The following is a 15,273-nucleotide window of genomic DNA, read 5'->3' on the forward strand; positions in this document are numbered from 1 at the left end:
ATATTATATTATTATATATATATATATATAATATATTATATATTATATATATATAATACGTCCGTATTCGATATTCGATAAAATGCTTTTTCGCTTTAGAATGATTTGAAAATCATCATCAACGATACGATATTCGTCTAAAAGAAAAAAAAAAAAAAAGAAACAAAAAACAAAATTCAGCGTACCAACATTTTACTCTAAAAAAAATATGTAAACGCGATCACGTTAGATATTTATTTCGAAGAAACGACGTTGTGTTATTAGATAAATATGTTCAATAAGTATTTTTTATGTTTCTGCGTTAATAAGAGAACAGGTACTAATAGAAAACTTATAATTAGAGGATTACCTGGCGATTAACGGAATACTTTGGACTTGTCGGTTTTGTTTTTCAATGATCGATGAAAGAAAACTTTTTGTTCAGTTTACTTAACGATATTCCGTGTATTATTTAACGTGCAATAAATGTTATTTTCGTGGAGAGAAGAAAAACAAATATTGTAACAAAATTGTCACCGTTGCCAGAAAAATTTGGACGACAATCGAAACAAACGAATATTTTCTAATGGCGAATCTCAAACATAACCTAAACAAGCAATAAGACTTTAAGAACGCAACAATGTCTCATTCAGACAAATCATTCCATTAATGAGTCCAAATGGCAACCTTCGTTTACTTGCGTGGTACCTTTTCTTCTTTCTTTTCTCTTTTATATCTCTAAGTATTATATTTATTCTCACAATTTGATGCACCCTTTTTTTTTTGTTTTGCTAGATCGATCGATACTCGCTTTATGATATTTCTGTTCTCTTCTTTTGTTTTTTCTTTTTTTTTTTTTTTTAATTTTTTTTTCTCTTTCCCCTTTTCCTTTCCTCCCGTTTGTTAAAATATTTGTAAGAGACGATACGCGTACGATCGCGTAATCGTTTAATGAACTTCGAACATTCCCAAATATCATTTAGAAAACCTAGGAAAAAAAAAGAAAACGTACGAAATTTTGTGAAGATGCAGATAGGAAGTTTCTGATAAATAAAAAGTATAATTATAAGTTTTGAATATAAAAGAACATTCTTCTTTTTTTTTTTGTGTTAGATCATCGCCCAATGCCATAATTAGTACCTGCTATTATATTTCTATAAACATAACACAAAACCCAGATAATATGAAATCATTAAGAAATAATTCCATTATTCAAAATTCCTTCATCATTCAATATTCAGCACCACCTAACATTAATTAATTAAATTACCTATAGAAATAAAAATTCTCCGATGTTAAGTAAAATTCCTTCTATATCGGAACTTAAAATATTAAAAAAGAAAAAGAAAAAAAATATTAACGCAATAGAAATAACGATAGAAATGATTAAAAAAATGCAGAATCAATATTATTTATTTAGTTATACCTCTGTTTTATACTTCTCATTTATGTAACATTCATTTTTAATTCTTAATCCCAAATTTGTAGGAGACAGTGTGCAGATACAATTGTCCCGGTCTCAAAATACTATTTGGAAAGTTGGCCTAAAAAAAAAAAAAGAAAAATTATATTTTATAAGACACAAGAGTTTCATTCATTATTTTTTTAATTGATATCTTCGAAATAAATTAACTCAATATAATTTGAATAACTTGTGTAGGTATCTCTAATAATTTTATGTAAACAAAAAAAAGAAAATACAATGAGACTCACGTGGTTAACAGCGTCGGGATAATTTTGCGTTTCCAAACAGAGAGCACCGTGTCGGAAATAACGTTTTCCATTTTTACCAAGTATACCGGTGGCATTAGGAGCAGGTAAAGAATTGGCGGTATATAATTGGACCCCTGGTTGATTTGAGACAATTGTCATGTGTCTACCTGAACTAGGATGAAATACTTCCGCAACCAATCTGTTTTTCTTGCTATTATCTGTTTTTTCGGGTAAACAGAAATTGTAATCGTATCCTCCACCTGGCACTTTATCAATGACATCGCCAAGAACCGTCGATTTTCTAAGATCCATTATACTGTTCTTGACTAACCTAATTTCTCCCGTAGGAATACTATCCGAATCCGTAACGGTCCAACGATCAGCGTTAAGAATGATTCGATGCTTGTACAATTCTTTTGCATTCGTACCCTAAAAGAAGAAATAATTGATTGTACGAGTAAATCAAACAAACGATTTTTCAATTTAATAAAACGGGATAGAAATTTAAAAAAAATTGAAATAATCGCAGATCTGATATAATAATAATAATAATAATAATAATAATAATAATGATCACGTACATGACCAGCGAGATTGAAATACGCATGATTAGTTAAATTAATTGGTGTTGCTTTTGTAGTAAAAGTTTTCATTTCGATAGATAATTCTCCATCATTCGACAATGTAAATGTTGCCGATGCTATCACAGCACCAGGATAACCTTCGTCCCCATCCTCGCTTAACAAAGTCATTATTACAGCACCATTTTCTATGGTACCGTTCCATACTTTAAAACTCCAACCCTTGATACCACCGTGAAGACTATTCTCTCCAATATTTTTCGATACTTGATATTCTTGACCGTCGATAACGAAACGACCCTTAGCGATACGATTTGCAACTCTTCCAACTGTCGCACCGAAATACGGATTATTGGAAGATAAATATCCTGTGGGAATAACCAAAAAAATTACAAAGAAATCACGTTAGTAATCTTAAATAACGAATGGGTTTACAAGATTTCAACATTATGGGGTTTTTCCATTCATCCTGTTAGATACAAAACTTTTTAACCCTTCCTCTCGATATGCTGAAAACTATTTTAAAATAAAAACTCGCGCCTAAGATAAATTGGATTCTTAATTATTCGAAAAGAATTTCATTGCGAAAGATAATATATATATATATATATATAAAAAAAGAAAAATAATATTGATCAATATACCAGAGATATCGTCGAAGCCAAGAAGGATGTCCTCAACGTTGCCATGTTTGTCCGGTAATCTGATACCAGTTATTGTTGCACCGTATGTAATGATATCTACTTCATGGCCAGCATTATTTTTTAACGTATATTTATCCACCGGTTTTCCATTAGCCGATCCCCAATTCTGGACCGTTATTAACTTGATTGTCTTTGACTTACCTTCGGCCATTGCAAATCTACACAAGTATATGGATCAATTTAAAAATGAACATTTGGCCATTGCAAATTTATGCAGAATAAAAATAAATCAATGAAAAAATTAAATATTGTTAATATTTATCGAAATAACAAATACAAATCTGAAATACTTCGCGATGATCAATAATATTGAGAGATAAAATATCAGATTATTGTAATTATAATGTGATAGATATTATCGATTTATCGTTATAAATCAACAATATTCTATCGAATGTTAGTGAAGGTCATGCGATAAGAAAAAGTACAACTCTGAACACGAAAACGAATTGCTAATTGCTAGATAACGTAGTTAAGTATCGTTTGGCACGCACATTACTCGGACTTTAAAATACGATAGGTCAATATCAACTTGAATTTTATTAAACGCACTTTACTCAGACAAATTTAATTTGTTCTTAATGAAATTACAAGACGCAATAATCCTTGGTGATAATTTTGAATGACTACTTGCACACGAAATGGAATCAAAGATAAGAGGTCAACCAACATTAAAGAATCTTTTTAAGATTAATTGAACGTTTCCCTCGTAACCCTAACTAGCGACATCTGTTCATATCAAAATATTCTTTATTTTTCTTTATTATATTTCATCAAATTTTCGATATTATAATTATATAAATATATTATTCGCATTAATCGTATATTAATTATTTAATTATATATTTTTTGAAATAAATGTGTTGATTTTAACAAAATATTTATATAGTACCACGTTTAAACGCTAGATGGTTCTACCAGTCTATTTTTCGGGATGTAATATATATATATATATATATTAATGATGTCTAATGATAATTGGATTTCACACAATTATATTTTACGTTGGCTACGTAATGTAGAACGTAATATAACTTTTAAGTTATTATTTACATGACTTAACATATTTTATATATTATTTTTTCTCTTCTTGTATACATAAAAAAAAATATTATTCAAATTGTGATATAGCTACGATAAATGTTCAAAATATATCTTACGCAGTTAGTTGTATGAACAACAAGAAGTTGATATGTCGAATTTTAAACATAATAAACAATTAAATCACCAATTCAAAATAATAACTAATCTTATTAAAGATTAATATTAATCTTTACAAACGCGCGATCGATAAAACTTCACGTGAACACCACAAGGTAACGTGAACTCGAAGACTGAATGTGAAAGGAAACTTTATTTTTCACGGACATTAACTGGACAATTGTAAATCCAGAAAGAGTCAAGGTTAATTCCGATAAGATAAAAGTAAAGAATTTTAAATGACAACTCTTATTAATTTATATAGATATATATCTATAACAATTGATTGTTCATAGAAAAAAAATGACTTTGACATATTTGTGGTATTTTCAAATAATGAGTTTTGTTTTATCGCAAATGATACATATATGTATATTGTTTGAATATATTTGGAATAAAAAGGGAATATATTACAGTTTATTGATATATTAGTTATGGAAATGTTTAACATTTTAACGCTTCCGTAAATAAAAAATATATTACTAGCTTGGGTAAGCGTAATTTGCAATAAGCAATGCGCGTGAGTCGGTAATACGTGAGTCATTAAAAATTATCGGTATTCTTTGCCTTTATTACGATAATTGTTATTATTCTTAGATCATTAATTATTTCTTTTTTTTCTTTTTTTCAATTTATTTCTAATAGTAGTTATTTTATATTTTTTTTTTATAACACCCATGGTGTAATCTACTATTATGTAATTAGTTTACTGCATGAGAAAAAAGAGGCAAAGTTGAATGCAACAATTCATTGGAGTTTGTTATTTACAAATGATCGAAATTGTTTTTCTAACTTTTCGAATATTAAACTTCACTTAAAATAGATTCGTTAGATATGTTCAAGTGTTTACTTTACAATAATTATTGCATTTAGATTTGAAAGTGTTAAAAACATTAATCACTTGTCGAATAAATTCTGATGAAATTTACGTATTTATATTCAAAATTAAACTGTCACGACTGTGTGACGTCTGAAAATACTACAAGTTGGTTTCTAAATGCATTGAAGGTTGCAGCGCGTAAATAGGAAATATTAAAAATTTCTGCAAAACAAGGACAAATTCATTTCAATGTCAACGCGATACTTTTTACCATTCATCTTAATTTATTTTCTTTTCTTTCTTTCTTTCTTTCTTTTTCTTATTTAATAAGTTAATTAAAAAAAATATATTTAATCATTTATATCTCGATATCGTTTGTTTTATATTTATCGTAAAACTGTTTAGTTTGCAAAATTGTATTTGATTTAACAGAATGAAAGGTTGATATATTTTGAGTGTTACTTGCTGATAAGCGACAGCACAGATGTTTCGTAATGGAAAGTTTAATAAAAGATTAAAGAAATTTTATTTTCAGGTAGGTAATTTTATAAACGATGGATATTTTTTAATTGTAAAATTTCTACATAGGACATTTCAACATAATAATTGTATAATTAAAACAATAGAGAAATGAAATTTTTCCGATATCAGAATTACTCCTGTAATTATTTATTACTATCACGAGTTAAAACCTCGACGAATGTTAATTCCACGAACGGCATATGTACATATAAAAAAAACAAATGTAAATTTACTCATTTCTTATGATTCATTCCAATTTGCGTGTATTTTTCTTTCGTCTTTAAATTTCTCTATTACAAGAAATAAATTGTTAAATCTTGATAATATCTCTAGGGATTGTGTAATATAATATGCCGATTGCTCTTATCATTGTTCAAATACTATATATATCATATAAAAAATATTTATCCTTATGATTATGAAGAAGACAAATAAGTCAGGCATTTTATTAGGGCATTTGAAATAAACATATTTGTTCGTTAAATAATAATCCTGTTATTTACTTCTCTTTTTCTCTTTTAATTAAGTCTACATAATTAAAGAATTAATAAAATAAATTAATTCAAGTATGTATATATATATATATATATATATATATATATGTCTAATAACATTTACTATACATAATCCGCGACAATTATCATAAATGCACTGCGTGCATATTACCTATAATCGTCATTTTGAAACTTTGCGATCTATTATTTATTTCTATAATTGAAAAGATCTCGAAAATAAAAGGAAAACGTGAAATCTAATGATATCTGTTATGCATCCTGGTAACAAGCATAAAAATGTTGAGCTCTATGCAATTTAATTCAAATAATCTCATGTTAGAAAAGTTACGTCAGTTTCCTATTTCAACTAGTCGTTCTTTTAAACTATAGAGTGTCTACACGTAATAACAAGATAAGATCTATCTATCACAATGATCACTTAAAACGATAATACGCAGATGTAAGAAAATCTTGAAGATTTTACGCGACTTCTAAGAAATCGACCCAATAAACTCATAAAATGAAAATGAAAAATTATAACTTTGTCGTTAGATTGAATATATATATATATATGTGTGTGTGTGTGTGTAATGTGCACTTTTGTACAAATCCGGAACGAGCCGTATAGTCTCACATAGTTTAATTTATTGCAAATGAGATATCTCGAACGTTTCCGCAGAGTTAGAAAATTCTGAAAAATTTATCTACGCCTCCTACTGTTTTAATCTTAATCAAACGTGCTCGGAATTTCTAATACAAACCGTATCAGAGATACTGTACTATACTAATACAATATATTCTACGATAGTTCAAAGTAAAAAGAATTCTTAATTAATACAATTAAAAATATATAATATATTTATTTTTTGAATAAGTGTAGTACTCTGTTTTTTGTGGATTATCAAGCGAACGTTTTATAACACTCTGTTTTACTGCAACCAAATTTGTATAGTATAATATTTTAATTTATTAATACCTATTATCAATTTTATATTCGTTTTAATAACCATTTTTAACCACAGATGTTCTAATATTTTAAAACATTTTATTACCGATAAAACCGCGCAAAGTATAATATAAAGATTAGTAAGCACGTTCTTTATCAATGCAGGTAGACTGCAATGCGACAATAAAACATGATTAATGTTGTATTATTATTCCCACCGTTCGATACAACATCCCTTTAATTTGAATGACAAAAACTTTGTTATCTGATATTAAAAGAACATCATTTAATATGTATTAATAAATCATCGTAATAAGAAAATTACAATAATGTGGGTGGAATAAAAAATGAAAGGCTAAAGAATCGCAAGAAGATAACAATATATGACTCATGCATGCACCAATACATATAAATAAATACATGTGTTTCTAGTAAAAAAAAAATAAATTCTTCTCAAAGCATCTACCTCGACGAATATTTCCTTTTACTCAATTTCCCCCCCCCCCCCCATTAAAACTATATCCCATATTATTTTTTGGCAAACAATGATTATCTCTTCAATAGATAAATATCTCTTGAAGAGATAATAAAATGAAGAAAAAAGGATATTTAATTGGATGGAAAGAAAAAAAAAGTGACCCACTTATATGTAATTAATATTTTCACAGTTTGCAACACTGGACAGAAACACGTAATGCAAGTTAGTGGAGGATAATTTACAATTGAAGGCCAGGTGCAAATGCGAACTCTTATGTTGTAGCAACAGCAATAACAACAACAACATGAGTTTAATATAAGTGCATTTCCTTCAACTCTTACTATGATTTATTACTAACTTGCATGTATACAATTCCGTGATGTTTATTTAGTCTACGTTATATTCCTTGCAGTGTTAATTAACCCACAAAAAGCAACATGATGTTTTTTTTTTTCCTTATCTAAAAGATGATTGGTCAATACCGTACTGGTACGATTCTCATTGGCAGATTGCCACGCACACATACTTAATGAAATGTTTATACAGTGGTTCTTTACATCAGATTTCGCGATCACCCCACTCCAAAGATTGTCCTCGAGAACCTGGCTAAAACTAATAACATGCAGCTCATTCTAATGCGTGACTCGACCAACTGTATCATATTCGTTTCAACTTCTTTAGAAGATTGACGTGTTGTGACTGAGCTCTACTTACATTTCATTTATTATTATTATTATCCAAACTAGATAATATACAATAGATTTGTTAGATTTAACAAAGTTATTATATTAATCTTTCTATATCTTTCTTTCTCTAACTTTCTTGTTTCTCTTATCACAAAATTTTCTTTTTTTTCCCATTGTTTCATTCACTATTGTTAACATATTGTTATCATTAAACTTTGGTTAGTATAACAAAAAGAAAACATTTATCATTTATTTCTTATCAATCGAGAACACACATTCGTGGTTGAGAACCATTAAACGCCATTTTAAAGTAACAAGAAAGTTACCCAAAAAGAAACACAAAAAACAAAACAAAAGAAGAAGAAGAAGAAGAAGAAGAAGTTAGATTGACACACACCGATCTGTACAAACTAAATTTGCACGTTCTACTTGTGATTTTTCTTCTTTTCCCATAGTCAATCCACTAAAGAAAGGGGAAAACAAAAACCAGTGTTAATAAACTCGATTTAAAGATTTTCTTTGTCGAAACACTACATAACGTAGAGTATTTCGTTGAAACTAAGATGGGCGTAGAAAACAAGGTGCGTATACAAAAATGGACACGTGCAACACACATACTTTTCCAAATTTATTATTTTATTTATAAGTTAGGCCTCTCTATCTCTCTCTCTCTCTTTATATAATTGTGCACTTTTTAATATTAGAAAGTTTCGTAATATTTATACTTTATTTCATTATTTCTACTAATCACATTTCGTACAGTACCACGTCATTTTTTTCTAATCTCTCGTAAAATATAAAACTGAGTAAACAAAAAAATATTCTAGCTGTTACTATGCTTGTTTTACGCTAGAGGTCTGACCAATAACTTTCGAGATTTAGAACACTATTTTTAATGCTTACAACTCTTCTTTCTTACGTGTTTTTTTTTTTAATTCTTCTTTTGGATAAAAAAACTAATTTCTAAAAGAGATTATTTAAAATAATCGTATTCTTTTGTTTTTTCTTTGTGATTGTTTATTCTTGGGAAAAAATTGAAATGAATTTATATAAAATAAAAAGAAAATTTTTATGAAGAAAATAAAAAAATTCTCTTCCTTTAATTTTTTTTTAATAATATCTTCTTTCATATATTTTAACAAATAAAATTGTTAAATTTATTTAATTATCGACGCGCTCTAAGTTTATACACAGTTCGTTGTGATTTTAGTAGATGGCAAGTAGTGGCGCCATTTTTAAATTATTTCGAAATCGATTGACGACATATTTGGTTACGGTAAACAGGATTGAATCATTGGAAAAACTAGAACGTAAATTAATCCTTTTTTTATAACGATCAATTTCAGTATAACTTTCTTTTTTATCAATAGAAATTAATGTGAAGCGTATTACAAATAGTAAAAAAGAATATTTAAATGTAAAGAAAGATGATTAGATATAGATACTTGGAAATGGAACATTGATCGGTACGATGCGCAGGCCTGCGATCATACATTCGGTGCAATATTCGTAGAAGACAGGTGCTAGAGTCACAAGAATGTTTCTAACAAGAATAATGGTGGCAAAATAATTAAATAATATATATTTTTCTTTAATTATAAAAAAAAAACTTCTTCTCAATATCACGCGAAAGGTATTATTTTTTTTGTTTTCGATAAAAACTAAAAACGAGAACAAATCGAATAGAGGAATGTGTGAAAGAATTATTTGTTTCCATTTGCAGTGTGTATAATTGTGTCTACGATTAGTATCTAATTTATGGATAAAAATCTAGAAAATAATAGTGTGCATTGTGTGCATCGCGTCGTCGTCTTCTTCATTCTCTTCCTCGTTGTACTTGGAATCCATTGAATTATAAACGTCGATGAAACGATCAGGAGTAACTTCGAGGAGGAATCTGCGTCATTTGCAGGATACGAAGGCGTGTCTCTTCGTATTCTTCCTCTACTACTTCTAATAATTCTACCTGTAATAAAAGCGCGCCATCGTTTTTAAATATAAATACAAAAAGACAAATTTTCAATTGAGATTATAGGATCAATTAAATAGGAAAATTAAAAAAAGAAAAGAAAATATCTTTGAACTACCGTTTTCAATCAGCAGGTTCGATATATAGAATAATAATTAAGGTTATGGCACTCAACAAATGCATCCTTCTATCTTCACATTTTTGTATAATCTTTCGTGTTAGGCTAATTTGCAAAGCACTGTTTTTCTTTAAGCTTTATTTTGTCTTTAAATATTTATATCTAACGATAATATATTATAATCGTTTGCACAAAATTATTTCACTTATGTTAATAATATATTGTTTACAATGCACTAATGTTCTCTTTTGTGTGTGTGTGTGTGTTTTTTTTTGTTCTTTTCTCTCATACAGATGTCAGGAAAAAATCTCGAGATGAGGGAAACAGCTGCACGTATCTGTCGAGATTATCTTCATGGTGTTTGGAAGCGTGTTACTGCTGAGAACATTACCCTAAAACGTATCAGGTTAATAAATCTTTGATTATTTTACAATACCTATAATATCGTAAAGCTCTAATTCAGCGTTTCTTGACTTTATTTTAATCATATACCCAGCAGTGTTTAATGAACCTGAGTAGACTGGAGTCATTGTTTATTATCTTAAAAAGATACACCTGTTGTATCGCGTCATTATCGCGAAAACATTCTACAGAAAAATTTGCTGATTATATTTTTGAAATAAATTCATTGGCTTTTATCAATGCACGCAAGATTGCCATCCATTACTTTTCAGTTACAAAACTTTTAAGACTCGCGTAAGTTGAGAAACGCTGTTGTGCTATAAAAATTGTAATATACGAGGAGTGTGTGTTAAAATAGTTTTATATAAATAATATTATTGATTTATTTGACCGGTTCTTTTTTTATATTTTTCCTTTTCTTTTTTAGCGGTGGCCTGAGTAATTGGCTTTACAATGTTCAATTGCCAGACGGTGCTGTACCAATACGCGGAGAACCGCGGCAAGTTTTATTACGATTGTACGGTCAAGTACACGGGGAAAGGGCGTTGGAGGGACTTATCACCGAATCCGTCATATTCACGCTACTTTCAGAGAGGCGACTTGGTCCCAAATTGCACGGCATATTTCCCGGTGGACGTATCGAAGAATACATACCGGCTAGACCATTGTTAACCAAAGAATTGTCCGATCCAACATTGAGCACGATGATAGGTGAAAAAATGGGACAGATACACACGATGCAAGTACCGATTAGTAAAGAACCTACTTGGTTATGGGATACCATGGCCAAGTGGCTTGCCACAGCAACAGATATTTTAGAAACTGTTGATGAGGTAGATCCCCGTCAACACGAAAACGTTTACACTCTAAGATCGATAGATCTCGAAAAGGAAATCAATTGGTTCAGGTAAAAATATATATTTTATTTATAAAAAAAATATAAAAATTCATTTCTTAATTATTATATCCAATATAAAAAGTTCCTACCATCTTTCCAATAATTGTAATGGCACAGTTTGATATAATTTATCAATGATTATTTAAAATTTCGCGATTATATGTTTATATATTGAGTGTTTGTTTCGTAATAATTGTTTCTTTTACCTTTTTCTTTTTTTGTTTCAGGGACCTTGTCGCTCGAGAAAAATATCCAGTAGTATTTTGTCACAACGATATGCAAGAGGGTAATATCCTTCTACGACAAAACTCACGGAAAACTGAGTTAGTTGTTATCGACTTTGAATATTGTTCATACAACTACAGAGGCTTCGATATCGCTAATCATTTCATCGAATGGCAGTACGATTACACGGAAGGGAATTATCCATTCTTCCAAGAACGAACTGATTCTGGGCCTTCTAAAGAGCAGAAGGTAAGTTAGCGGGATACTGGGGAAGGAAGGGTCGCAAAATTAGATAAACAAATGAATTGGTAAGGCTTTTTCATCAGCTTTTTTTCCACCCCCCTTCTCCCTCGATTACTTATAACTACATTTTTATTTATTTGTTACTTATCGTTAGGAGCATTTCCTCCTACCATCCATATATACATATATATACATATATTATAAACAAATGCACAACTACTGTGTTTTATGCATTAGTTTATATATTATATATATATATATTTTATCATCGTATTTTTTCGCGTACAAAAAGTAACGTTTAAGATAACTTAACGTAACTCGCACTTGTTTTAAAGTACATATCTTGTTTTTCCTTAAATCTTTATTATTTTATTCAAATATTATTATTATTATTATTATCGTTACGTGTTGAAATTGTAAGACGATATTGATTCCTTGTTATTTTTCGATTTACTTCAAATACAATTGTAATCCTTTTTTTTGTTTCCTCTTTCTCTCTCTCTTTTTTTTGTTTAATAATTAAACGAGATACGTACCAACAACATTTGTGCGAGAAGCAGGCGCGTTAAGCCCATTTGTTGTATTGTTCTATTTGCGAGAAGGGTGAACACCTTGGCGTGTGTTGCGTGTGTATGTATTAGTTTCACAGGACTGCAATTGAGGGATTGAGAGACAGGATCGATGCACGCTATCAGGATAAATTGGGCGGCATATGAATCTTGCCACTGCGACGTATCCTGACTCGTACTCTCCAAGTTATGGAACCAGAACCACCTGTGTGCCATCTACCCCATGGCGAAACAGCACACCCTCCCACATCTGCTCGTCTACGAACCTAGAGTACTTCTACACGCACTCACGATAGTTGAATCCGTAATCTTCGTAGATTCTCGATGCAACCAATCAAAAAAAAAAAAAGGCTGTGTGTGTCCTTCGTTTCTGTCTTTTTTTTTTTTCTTTTCTTTTTATTATTATCATTGATATATTAAATGTTGTTTTATTTCGAACGACGATTATACACCATAAACGAACATTCGTTTTGTTTGGTCTCAATAATCATTATTTTATCTTTTTGATCAAATCATTTTTAAATTAAAAAAATATATATATAAAGTATATTTCTATATTATGCGAATTAAAAGTAAACTACGAGTGTGATTTTTGTTTTACAAGCAAAGATAATAATTGGATTCGTGTCTATTGAGAGAGAATCATCATATTATATCAATTTATAATATTTTTATATTAATGAATATAGAAGATTAAAACAAGGAGACACCTTCTGTATTAATAAGAATATTTGAATTATATTATATACGCGAAAAAGAAAGTGTATTATGTACAAACAAACACGCACGTACACACACACATAAACACAGACACACATGCATCCATATATATATATAATTATATAAAACAGAAAATCAAAGGTCTCCAAATTTATATATATATATATTATTTTATAGTTAAACATACCTTTATCATTTTCTTTTTTCTTTATGAATATTTGTTAAAATTAAAATTTGATGTTAAAACATAGAGGCATGTTTAACTTTCAAGCATATAAGATCAAATATTAGATAATGTATTACATAATCAATTTGTCTTAAGACAAATTAGTTAGCATACATGTTCAATTTGTTTGCCATCATTAAAATAGATAAATAATTGATGAAAAATTTTGAACATTCACATATATATATATTGGAATATGTATATATTCTTGTTAATACTAATCGTGATATTCTCTCTCCCAACAGCTCAATTTTATCAAGAGTTACTTGAGAACAGTCCAGAAGGAATCACAGACGGAAGAAGAACGTATTATGATGGAAATTAAAATATTTTCTTTAGCCAGTCATTTGTTTTGGGGACTCTGGAGTATTGTCAATGCTAAATTATCTGAAATACCGTTTGGATATTGGGTAAATTAATGACTTTACCATAAAGCAAAAATCATTATCTATAAAAGTTGCATTTTATTTATCATATCTAATAATATTTGGTATACTTGTAGGATTATGCAGTATGCAGGCTAAAAAATTACCAATGTTTAAAAGAAAAATTGATAATGTCAGAACAATCAACGTTGCACGACATTAACAGGAGAAAAGTAACCGATACTGATTGAAACAATAACAAATAATCATTATCATCGAAGAGTGAAACTCTCCTCCCTTAAATGGGAAAATTTTATTTTTATCAGCCCTTAGACGTCAATGAACAATTGATAAAAACAACATTGAAAAAAGAAACAAAAAAAAAAAGCATAAAAAGCAAATATGGCTGATATGTACTAGTATTAGAAAAGAATTTGGAACACCGACCCATTGGTAGAAATTATCGCGACATACAATGGACGAATCTTTCCATTTGACATATTTTTCATAAAAAAAAAACAAAATAAAAAAAAAAATAAATAAAAAAAGACCAGAGAGATAGGAAAGAAATTACGATGGAAAGATGTGATATAGAAGTAAAAATACATCGATCGATGTTTTGATCTTTTTGAAAAAAGATTAAGGGAGTATTCGGGAATGATCAAATAGGAATAACAAAAATATTCACTATTACGAGTTGTAAGGAATGAAAAGATTATAACAGTTAAAGTAACAAGGGAATGTGGGTGTGATAGAAATATATATTTGTGGAAGAATAGAGAAAACAGAAAAGATCCAACAAAACGGTCATTACGAATATTTGATAAATATGTGTCTTAATTGTTTACAATGTGAAAGTGAACTTGCCTGCAAATAATTGCACTGTACTTAACGAACATAGATAATACACGAATAATTCACGTTTATTTTTACATAAAATAAAAAGCAAGAAGAAGAAGAAGAAGAAGAAAAAATAAAAAAAAGATATCACATTTTGCACACTTAGTATAAATATAAATATATAGAATCTGGTACGATAGAGCTTATTTATGGTTCTCGCATAATTAATCTGTAAATATTTCAATTAAATTCAACAGCAATATTATCCATCTTCTTTATCACACAATAATCTGTGTATATTAATAATTATCGATTATTTTACATTAGATTCTGCAAAGAAAGAAATAGAAAAAAAGGGAAGGATAAAGAGGATGTCATTAAAATATTATCATCATTGAAAAAAAAATTATTTATAATATAAAAGCAATTTTGGTAGAATTAAGTTGAGCAGATGATCCAATTGACGATGCACAAAGAAATATTCGCGTTGCGTGATTAGGGATATTATTAATTATTAAATATATATATATATATATATTTGTATAAATGAATATTAAATGAAAAGAAAAATTGCA

The 15,273-nt window shown here is 28.9% G+C and overlaps 2 protein-coding genes and 1 long non-coding RNA gene across 12 annotated transcripts in view; 1 reads left to right on the forward strand and 2 right to left on the reverse strand.

The window, feature by feature from the left end:
* Positions 1-1,103, reverse strand: part of LOC106790610 — a 4,073-nt gene extending 2,970 nt beyond the window's left edge. Inside the window, exon 1 of the long non-coding RNA XR_001382095.1 lies at positions 350-1,103. This is a non-coding gene — a long non-coding RNA (uncharacterized LOC106790610). The remainder of the gene's footprint in view (positions 1-349) is intronic.
* A 271-nt stretch (positions 1,104-1,374) lies between these two features.
* On the reverse strand, positions 1,375-8,587 carry LOC106790609 (aldose 1-epimerase). Of its 6 annotated transcripts, none has more exons than XM_014755644.1 (5): positions 8,521-8,587; positions 2,918-3,135; positions 2,274-2,641; positions 1,693-2,121; positions 1,375-1,523 (listed from the first exon to the last, which is right to left on the reverse strand). In XM_014755644.1, the coding sequence occupies exons 1-5, from the start codon at positions 8,574-8,576 to the stop codon at positions 1,443-1,445; spliced, it is 1,152 nt and encodes a 383-aa protein (XP_014611130.1). In that variant the 5' UTR covers positions 8,577-8,587; the 3' UTR covers positions 1,375-1,442. The 6 variants fall into 6 exon arrangements, with proteins under 6 accessions (XP_014611130.1, XP_014611135.1, XP_014611132.1 ...); XM_014755649.1 differs by lacking the exon at positions 8,521-8,587 and adding an exon at positions 7,796-7,896; XM_014755646.1 differs by lacking the exon at positions 8,521-8,587 and adding an exon at positions 4,138-4,370.
* On the forward strand, positions 8,253-14,381 carry LOC106790607 (choline/ethanolamine kinase). Of its 5 annotated transcripts, none has more exons than XM_014755643.1 (7): positions 9,057-9,756; positions 9,847-10,226; positions 10,504-10,616; positions 11,040-11,519; positions 11,738-11,984; positions 13,739-13,903; positions 13,996-14,381. In XM_014755643.1, exons 3-7 carry the CDS (start codon positions 10,504-10,506, stop codon positions 14,107-14,109), a joined length of 1,119 nt encoding a protein of 372 aa, XP_014611129.1. In that variant the 5' UTR covers positions 9,057-9,756; positions 9,847-10,226; the 3' UTR covers positions 14,110-14,381. The 5 variants fall into 5 exon arrangements, 4 of the variants coding, with proteins under 4 accessions (XP_014611127.1, XP_014611129.1, XP_014611126.1 ...); XM_014755640.1 differs by having other exon boundaries at positions 9,847-10,044; XM_014755641.1 differs by lacking the exons at positions 9,057-9,756; positions 9,847-10,226 and adding an exon at positions 8,253-8,704.
* Positions 14,382-15,273: the final 892 nt, after the last annotated feature.

Source organism: Polistes canadensis, unplaced genomic scaffold (genome assembly GCF_001313835.1).
Source record: "Polistes canadensis isolate GaletaPanama2010 unplaced genomic scaffold, ASM131383v1 scaffold_249, whole genome shotgun sequence".
Classification (NCBI taxonomy): Eukaryota; Metazoa; Arthropoda; class Insecta; order Hymenoptera; family Vespidae; genus Polistes; species Polistes canadensis.

Bases quoted from the DNA above. Each gene is read 5' to 3' on its own strand.
- LOC106790609 (XM_014755644.1), bottom strand. From the start codon at position 8,576: ATGGGAAAAGAAGAAAAATCACAAGTAGAACGTGCAAATTTAGTTTGT. The intron at 3,136-8,520 runs GTGTGTGTCAAT...ATACTTGTGTAG, and splicing joins AATTTAGTTTGTACAGATCG to ATTTGCAATGGCCGAAGGTA. The intron at 1,524-1,692 runs GTGAGTCTCATT...TTTTTTTTTTAG, and splicing joins ATCCCGACGCTGTTAACCAC to GCCAACTTTCCAAATAGTAT.
- LOC106790607 (XM_014755640.1), top strand. From the start codon at position 9,988: ATGAAACGATCAGGAGTAACTTCGAGGAGGAATCTGCGTCATTTGCAG. The intron at 11,520-11,737 runs GTAAAAATATAT...TTTTTGTTTCAG, and splicing joins AAGGAAATCAATTGGTTCAG to GGACCTTGTCGCTCGAGAAA. The intron at 13,904-13,995 runs GTAAATTAATGA...GTATACTTGTAG, and splicing joins AAATACCGTTTGGATATTGG to GATTATGCAGTATGCAGGCT.